The sequence below is a fragment of the Sinocyclocheilus anshuiensis genome, unplaced genomic scaffold, assembly GCF_001515605.1.
Source record: "Sinocyclocheilus anshuiensis isolate Anshui unplaced genomic scaffold, SAMN03320099.WGS_v1.1 scaffold300, whole genome shotgun sequence".
Classification (NCBI taxonomy): domain Eukaryota; kingdom Metazoa; phylum Chordata; class Actinopteri; order Cypriniformes; family Cyprinidae; genus Sinocyclocheilus; species Sinocyclocheilus anshuiensis.
Genome location: NW_015557379.1, coordinates 2,025,665 through 2,035,016, shown reverse-complemented (window position 1 = coordinate 2,035,016; position 9,352 = coordinate 2,025,665). Strand labels below are relative to the sequence as shown.

The 9,352-nt window shown below is 35.0% G+C and overlaps 1 protein-coding gene and 2 non-coding genes across 3 annotated transcripts in view; all 3 read right to left on the bottom strand.

Annotated features, from left to right (window-relative positions):
• Nucleotides 1-650: 650 nt before the first annotated feature.
• trnav-cac (transfer RNA valine (anticodon CAC)) lies at nucleotides 651-723 on the bottom strand. The gene has a single exon. It is a non-coding gene; the product is annotated as a tRNA-Val (tRNA).
• Nucleotides 724-1,368: 645 nt separating this feature from the next.
• trnav-aac (transfer RNA valine (anticodon AAC)) lies at nucleotides 1,369-1,441 on the bottom strand. Its single transcript has one exon. It is a non-coding gene; the product is annotated as a tRNA-Val (tRNA).
• Nucleotides 1,442-4,753: 3,312 nt separating this feature from the next.
• LOC107679175 (BTB/POZ domain-containing protein 9-like) overlaps nucleotides 4,754-9,352 on the bottom strand; it is an 11,962-nt gene continuing 7,363 nt past the window's right edge. The window contains exons 10-13 of the mRNA XM_016474676.1: nucleotides 9,233-9,331; nucleotides 8,473-8,580; nucleotides 8,275-8,353; nucleotides 4,754-5,169 (exon numbers count right to left, since the gene is read on the bottom strand). Coding sequence (XP_016330162.1) covers nucleotides 5,011-5,169; nucleotides 8,275-8,353; nucleotides 8,473-8,580; nucleotides 9,233-9,331 — 445 coding nt within the window. The 3' untranslated portion in view covers nucleotides 4,754-5,010. The remainder of the gene's footprint in view (nucleotides 5,170-8,274; nucleotides 8,354-8,472; nucleotides 8,581-9,232; nucleotides 9,332-9,352) is intronic.

The window sequence follows — 9,352 nt, the reverse complement described above, 5'->3', positions numbered from 1 at the left end:
TGATCAAAGCGCTGCTAAACTGCCAGAAACTACAGAAGGCAAACAAGACTGCTGCAGCAGCCACAGAGACTGTTTCTCTCCTCGTGCAAGTACCAAAAAAAATTTAAAAAAACAAATGGAGGTGGACAGAACACGTCCACGTCTGGTCACGTGAATTTGACTGTGGCTGACGGGTCATGACGAGCCCAAGCAAGAGTCTTATTAGAGCTTCTACAGGGCATGGGAAGAGGAAGAAGGAAGATCAAAGGGAATACCGAGAAAAACCTTCGGCAAATGCAATGGAAGGAAAGAGAGATGTTAAAACAGGAGGAGTGAAAGGATAATAATGAGATAGATTGCAGTGAGAGCGCGAGACAGAGGTTAGGAGGGTCAAGACCATTATGTATTCAAGAATAACTGTTATGTCTTAGAAAGATCAACACTGTGTAAGAACCAGACTGCTGATGAGTGCAAGACTACCCAACATTACTGGTTCTATTACGCCATCTTGTGGAGGATTAGTTGAGTATTACAATCACTATAAACATAGAGGTTTTTTAATTTAGTGCGCAGGCCTTTGAAAATCAAAATGTTTTTTTCAAGACTATAGCATAAATGAGAACGGATAGAACAATTCAGGGATGTAAAACAAGCTGATGGTTGCAAAATGATGTTTCCGCCCGGTTTCGAACCGGGGACCTTTCGCGTGTGAGGCGAACGTGATAACCACTACACTACGGAAACCTGCATGTACAACACCCGGTAATATTACAAAATAAAACTATCTAATACAAGTTTTTTTTACGAAACCTGTATTAAATAACAACATTTGGCTGTTTTATAAAGAAACCTTTAATTCCTTCATTTTTGTTCTATTAGTAATAACTAGTTTTTGAGGCTACTATACATTTGAAGCTTGCAACTGTACTCACAACTGTGGTAAATGTTTTGAGAATAAGACTCATTTCGCCATGGACGATTTGCTCCCATCACTTCTCACAAGGCTTTTCTCTGTTGAAAAATATTTTAAAATACTCATGTGTTTGTCTCAGATTTGTAAAAATAATTATTTTATGAGTGTGAGTCAAAAACACTTAATATCTTTTTACCATAGATAAATACACAGTACAATAGGCTATTTATTGGAAAAATACGCATTTTTAGTATTATGAAGTTAGAGACAAACTTTGTGGGGGCTAATGCTAATTTAGTACCGCATGCTAGCATACTACTCTTATTATCTTTCTACCACAGCAGTGTGCTAGTATGCTGTTCTGAATTCAACATAAGTCTTTAAGATAAATTTTATACAGATATTATGTTCACATTCATAAGCTTGTGTTAAACTAATAATAATAATAGTAATAATTAAAAATAACAACAATAATGTGTTTCCGCCCGGTTTCGAACCGGGGACCTTTCGCGTGTTAGGCGAACGTGATAACCACTACACTACGGAAACCTCCATATTATGAACACGCAACCACGACAAACTAATGGTTTAACTGGAAACCAGTCATATTCATTACATAAGCTATTTGACTGAAGTATAAAAACTACATGTACATTAAAGTAAAAATATGTTGTTGCATTCAGTAGTTTTCCACCTCCATGTTACGAGAAAGAAACCACGGTGTAATAATGATGTAACTGGATGCCAGTCAAAGTCATTATGTGGCTATTGCACTTATGTTTCAGTGAACATAAGATAAAAAGCCTTTTTTTCTGGGAAATTGATCCAAATTAATTCTGTTTGATTAAAACAGAAATAATCACCTGCCAAAGGGCTCCGAAAAAAAAAATCAACTTAATTCAAACAAGTTTTGATTCCCTATTGACAGCGTAAATTCTTGTTTTAAGCATAAAATCTGGTCATTTTGTTCAGTTTCTCAGAAAACAAGACTTCATGAATTTGCATCTAACTTAAATGTGTTAATATGTGAATGTAAATGTATCTTGCTTTAATGGTGTCACAATATTTGTATTGGAAAACAAAAAATATCTTTTTTTTTTCGGTGCATGCAATATTTATCAGGGCTTAGAATGTATTTAGGACATTTACGTAGGTTTTATTTTTTATTGGGCCTTACAAAAAAAAACATTACTTGTGTTAAGTTAACTGGTGTACAAGTTAACAATACTTGATCAAAATCAAAAGCATTGGCATATTTAACAGTATGTCAGTGTAAATTGCTTTCAGTTAAACAGCTCAACATTTTAGTCTGGGACTAGGTTTAAGCCTTGTCTGTGAAACCAGGCATAAGAGTTTCTGCTCCGATTTAAGACTTTTGAAGCCTTAATTTGTGGAAGGGCGAATTAAGACTTTTTTAACTTTTAAAAAAACATGCAAATGTTTCATTAGACATCAAATGGCAACCCAAACTCTTAATATTTTAGCATATAAAGTAGGCCTAAACAGATAACGTTACGTCCGTAAAATCAAACACTGAATTTAAACAATATCTAAAATAATTTCTTCAACCTCTCAGATCTGTGTCAACAACTTAACCTGAAGTTTTATCTCATTCTTCGAACTTTATTTAGCCGTGAATAACTTCGCGCTTGAGCCGACTAGCATTGGTTCGTTGTCGACTGCGCTTTAGTTCACACAGCACAAACTCGATCTCAAATCTAAGTCATTTGTTATAGAACGTGGTTTTCAGTATTTCATATGTTAAATGTGTATGAACATGACCGTATTTAGCACTCAAAACGGTTGTCGGTGTCCTGTTGCTGTGTGAACGTATCTTGGATTTCGAAGTTTTCGTGTAATTCACGATCGACAATTTAGTCGACACAAACCACGTTTATCCTTAACGTGAACATATATGTTTAGTGTGGGTTATATTATCCTTTACCTTGTGTAATTTTGTTCGTTGTTTTTGAGGATGAGGACATGTCACAGCCTCTCCATCTTGACATCGTGTTTCGCTTGCAAATTAATCTTTTACATATTGAGCGAATCTTTTAAATGAACGAATCGGATTTGAATGCGTTACAAATAAATGTGTTATACAAATGTAATGGTAAAACAGTTTATTTTTTATTTATCTTTAGACAAAATATTTTTTTTAATCTGAAAAAAAATGCATGTTTTATGTTTTGTATCGTATTTTATAACTTACGTCAGGCTTTTATGGCGTAAACCACCTCAAATTTATTCAGAGGCCCAAACTGAGCAAAATTGTGCAATTTGGTGGCAATGTAGTTATTTACATGGTCAATAGTCGTTTGTAAATTAATTATATTTTAATAACAGTATAACAGACTACTTACATAAAATGCATAGAAATATATCAGTCGAATAATTAGTAAGATTATATTTAAATGCTTAGTTTCATGAACAAAGTTCTGTAGTTTCTAAACATATAATACAGTGATGATTGATGAACACATAAATGTTCCTCAAAAGCTTGATGTATCATATCTGATACTTTTTAACTTCATTTTTCTAATAAATGATGCATAATCAAGTTAACCTTAGTTCTTTCAGCCCAGTAAATGTTCATTTTTTAAATATTACTAACAATTTATTGTTATATTAACTATTAAACTCATTAAAGGTTTCACAGCCAACACATGCATCACAACCATAGACTGTATAGATCACAACCAGAGGTTGGACGTTTTTTTTTACAATTATACTAAAAGGCCTTTTACTTGTTAAAAAGTATTGAAACAACATATAACAGAATGCAAGTGGAAGACTGTGTACAACAGGTTTTTGAAAGGTTTGATCCAGTTGATAATTTAGTGGCCTAAGAAACTTGCATATCATTTGTAATGCAAGCGGGTCCCACTTCACCTCACACTCCCTGCATGTCTGTCTGTCTGTATCTTTCTCCAGCCCTTGGGGAAGTCTCTTGATTGAGACGAGGAAGTTTGATAAGGTGTGTCTGTTCCTGGTTGCTTAATGAAGGTGGCACTATGGTGTCACTCACCCTTCCGTGTCTGATTGAAACTCAGTATTTATTAGATGTCCTCAGAGAGGGAAGCATGTTAATATATGATTTGACTAAAGAGTCTCGATCGGTTTCATTGTCTCTGTGTTTCTCACCATCACCCTGACAATAAATCAGCCCCAATTCTAGATAGCATTATAACAAAACTCATATGATATTCATTTGTGAGCATCCTGAACAGAACCAGTGATTCTTATTTGGTGGGTTCCAACCCAAGTCTGTTTTTATGTGGTTCAGAGAGAGCAAGGAATAAAAAACAAAACAATGCTAAATGCAAATAATAGAATGCACTGCCATAATATTGCTTTTTATATTAGTGATGATAGCAAAATGAAAAAAAGGGAAGAGAAAACACTCATATCTTTTGTTGTTGACGTCAAAGACTGTACGTCCAATCAGATTCTACATTTTTTTCGGGGCAAACTGTCATTTGGCAGAAGTTGGTTTGATGCCATAAAAAAATAATGAACAAAACTGTTCAAAAGTAAAAGTAAATGCATCCTAGACTACATTAAATACAGATTCTCGTCAACCACAATATGTTTTGTGTTAAAATTATTGGCATTAAACCATCAAAATTCAAGAGACGTTTAGAAACTAAACATTTAAAAAAAAAAAAAAAACATAAATCAGAAAATCACACATCTGCTGTTATGCTCTGTTGTTAAGCTAGAAGGATATCAATTTTCCTATTCCACCTACCAATACTGTTAATAATTTTGCATATATTTTGTTAATATTTTGTTATATTTTAACCAGGATTGTTGTGCACTTTTCTATATTAAACAATGGTTAGATGTGTAATAAATGAGACCGTATCGCAAAAACATTAGGTCTGTAATACTTTTATTATTATGGTTTTTATAGTTATCTGAACATAATAAAACAAGTGCATGTGACAGTCATTATTATATTCACCATCATGTAACATTCAGCTCAAGTATTTTCTCATAAATATAAAGAGTTCTTTCTTTAGCAGCACCTTGAGAATATCCTTTTAAGCTGAGCATCTCAAGTGTGTCTTGTCATACTTAATGCAAGTGAGCAGCATGGAGAAATCATCCATAGCTTATGTGTGTGGAGATGTGGAGGGTTTTTGGGACATCAGGCTCAGTGAATCTGAGTTCTGGGAGCTGCATTCTGGTTTGGGCTGATCTGGTCCAGGACTTCCTTCTTTAACAACCATATCCGCCTGTGCGGGACACTCAAAGTGAACGCAGTGGAAAACCTAGTGGAGACAGCATGAGGAAAAACTGCATTAGGGCTGCAGAGTTTCATCAGAAATGTGATTATTTTGACAAATACTGCATGTGTAATTTGCAGTGTTGGGGAAAGTTACTTTTAAAAGTAATGCATTACAATATTGCGTTACTCCCTAAAAAAGTAACTAATTACGTTAGTTACTTTTTATGGAAAGTAATGAGTTACGTTACTTTTGAGTTACTTTTTAAATCTGGGCAGGGCTTGCTTGCTTGTTTTTAATATAAAAAAAGTTATTTTACAAATGTAAAAGCCCTTTTCACAACAGAAGTGAAATGAGTACGCCTCAGGCTGAAGGAAATGCAAATTCACGTCTGTACAGTAGAGGGCGCAGCTCACACAAATTGCATGAAGAACATGACGCAGGAGAAGATAGTTCAACACTATTCAGCAATAACAAAAATGTGTCATTTTTGCTTATTAGTATGGTTGAATTAGATCATCGAAGGTCAGTAGCAAAGACATTGGTTAATAAAATGGGATTAAATACATAAATTATATTTGTCTTATTTAACATATTTAATTATTGCAGGTTTATATAATATTCTGAGTTTGCATTTGACTGTTTTTATTCATTTTGAGGAATACTGAATCTGTTTTTGTGCAGTGAGAAGAGTAAATAATGTTCATATTTAGTCTAGAACTACAGTAACATCACAGCGCACACAACGCCTCTGCACTTACTCACGATTTCTCTCAACATGGCAACACGAGAGCTGTCAGTCAAGACATGGGAAACAAAGTAACTAGCGTTACTTATTTGAAAAAGTAACTCAGATATTTTTTTCTAAATTAAAAAGTAATGCGTTACTTTACAAGTTACTTGAAAAAAGTAATCTGATTACGTAACTTGCGTTACTTGTAATGCGTTACCCCCAACACTGGTAATTTGATCTGCAATGTGACTGAATTCATGTTTCTCAATATAATTTGATGAAGGCAACATTATAGGAATAGTTCACACAAAAATGAAAATTTGCTGAAAATTCACTCACACTCAGGTCATCCAAGATGCAGATAAGATTGTTTCTGCATCCGAACAGATTTGGCGAAACATTATATCACTTGCTCACCTCTTCAGTGAATAGGTGCCGTCAGAATGAGAGTTTAAACTGATAAAAACACTATAATCCACAAGTAATACACACCACTCCAGTCCATCCATTAATGTCTTGTGAAGTGAAAAGCTGTGTGTTTTTAAGAAACATATCAATAAAAGCTTTTTACTTTAAACTGTTAATATTGCTTTCACTAGTTAAAAAGTTCTCACGTCTGAATCAGGAGAGAAATATGCACAGATCAAGAACTGTTTACACGCGAAAACGGTCAGAAAAAAATCTAAACAAATATGTCGGTGGATTTTGATGTAAGAGGATAACGGGTTCAAAACATTTTAAGGATATATTTGATTTTTACAAACATGCAGTTTTTCCCTTCACAAGACGTTAATTGATGGACTACACTCATGTGGGTTACTTGTGGATTATTGTGACGTTTTTATCAGCTGTGTGGACTCTCATTCTTTTTTTTTTTTATTGAGAACAAGAAACAAAAGGTCATCATGGGTGTTACAAAGTCAAGACAATACAATTTCCATACATTCTTTGGAGTATAGTATTACACTTATCCTCAATGGTGTGTGTACACAATCCATTTATCCCAGTACTTAATACATTTCTCCAAATTAAGTCTAACAGTAAATGTAAGTCTCTCCATAGAGTATACTTTGTTTACAATTCCCAACCACTGGTCCCTTGTTGGAGGGTCAACCTGAAACCATTTACGTGTTATGGCTTTCCTACTGCTTGCTAAAAGTATTTTTAATAAGTATTTGTCACTGTCTAGAACTGTTTTAGGAATTTTTCCTAGGTACAGCGTAATGAATGAAAAATCCAACTCCTCCCCTAATATTTTCCCAATTTCAGCTGCCACTTCATGCCAGTAAGACTGTATTTTTGAACACGCCCTGAAAATATGAAAATGATTAGCCATTGAGGTTCCACATTGCCTCCAACAAAGGCCCAGACTCTGTTCATCTGTGCGTATTGCTGTTAATTTGGGAGTTATAAAGAATCTTATTAAATTCTTCGATCCAAACTCCCGCCAAGATCTTGAGTTTGTTGTGTTTGCCTGTGTAACACATATATCTACCCAGTCTTCCTCTGCTATTTGAGAGTCTGATTCTTTCTCCCATTTTTGTTTTACATAGTTTGACGTATGTTTTTTACTGGTTTGTATATGTCCATATAATTTCGATACCAACTTCTTATTGTCTTCTTTTGAATATGCATTAATAAATGTTGTAATCAGATTTTCATCGCTCGATACTATACATTTTACTTTTTTATTAAAGTAATCCCTAACTTGCAAATATCTATAAAAATCCTGCTTTTCCAATCCAAATGTGTCTGACATGTCCTGGAAGCTCAATAAATTTCCCTTAGATGTGACTGAGCAATAAGATGTAATTCCTCTCCAGATCCATTGTTTAAATCTTTCATCCAACTTAGCTGGTTCAAAATCTGGGTCATATGCTATCCACTTTAAAACCCCAGCCTGATTTTCTAATTGTAATTTCCTCAAAACTCTAAACCACAACTTCACTAAGAATACAGTCCAATTATTTAATTTCCTGTAGCTCCTTTCAGCTAAATTTTTATCCCCAAGTAATGATTGTTAAGGTGTATCTATCTGTGTAATTTCCCAAGTTTTCCATCTAGACTCGTAACTGAAGTCTTTCAGTGAAGTCTATATAAATTAATATACACCAGCATATTAATGGCTTCAATTGTGCAGCATAAAAATAATCCTGAAAACAAGGTAGGGCCCTCCCACCCTATGGACTCTCATTCTGACGGCACCCCATTCACTGCAGAGGATCTATTGGTGAGCAAGTGATAGAATGCTATATTTCTCCAAATCTGTTCCCATGAAAAAACAACCTCATTTACATTTTGCATGGCATGAGGGTACATTTTCAGTTAGTTTTCATTTTTGGGTGAACTTCTCCTTTAACGTGAAGCTGGATAGAGTCACAGGACATCATGTGAGAGTGTTCAGAGAGATCACTCACCTCATTAGCTGTGTTGTGAGTTCCTACAATACGAATAAAGGATGCAGGCTGTCTGTCAAACGTCAGAGTCTGCCACGACCTGTAGGAATTACATGTAAGAACCAACTTACAATTATATGTAAACACTGGGGAGATAAGACATAAAAATTATAATGCAAGCAAATAATGAGATAATAAAGAAAGACACCATTTACTGACCTGCACGACACCTTAGTGCGGTCTACAACTCTCACCCAATGTTGCTGGTTTGTGGACAACTCCACGTAATAACTATAGCTCCTCTCATCACAGTCCCATAACAGCAACCTATAAACACACAGAGTCAGTACGTTTTAACCAAAGACTGAGACTTCAATGATTGAAAGGCATATTGAGGGTAAATCCAACTTGAAGGAATGTTTTGGGTTCTGAAACATGGGTATAACACAACACCATTCCTTTGTACCAAAATGTTATACAGGTTTGATTTTGATTTAAAGTTGAATTTTAGTTGATTTTAAAGTTTTTTTTTTTACTTTTGCTTACTTTTTTAGATGTTTTAGCAGTAGGACTGTCATTTTAGTCTCTAGTCTCGTGTTATCATGTCTTGTGGCTATGTTTTTGGCTACACTTCTGAAACAGTGTGGTTTATTACCTCGCCCTGTTTTCTTCCATTTACTTCCACTTTAAGTGCTTTTGTATCCACTGTTATTAGATTTGAGATGTGTGGCAGAGCAGGTTTTTGCAAACAACTGATTCAATTTCAGTTTGTTTCATGCCCTATTGTTCATGTAAGTCACATGGTCTACTTTTATGATACTTTTAAGTAATGTTTTGAGCTGGACAGAATCTGTGAATTTAATTTATCATCATCTAAACATTATTTAATAAGTTCCACATAAGCAATTCATACGGAATCAACATGAGACAGAAGTATAACCTTTAACTTCTACTGAACCCTGAACATGAGCTCTCGTACCGCATTGAGCCCAGCATGTATGGCTGAGCGAGCTGGATAATGATGGCTCCAGAGCCCAGCTGGTGGCAGGTGTATCCCGAGTCCCAGTCATAGTGGCTGGTGTCCCCGTTCGGCAGGGCA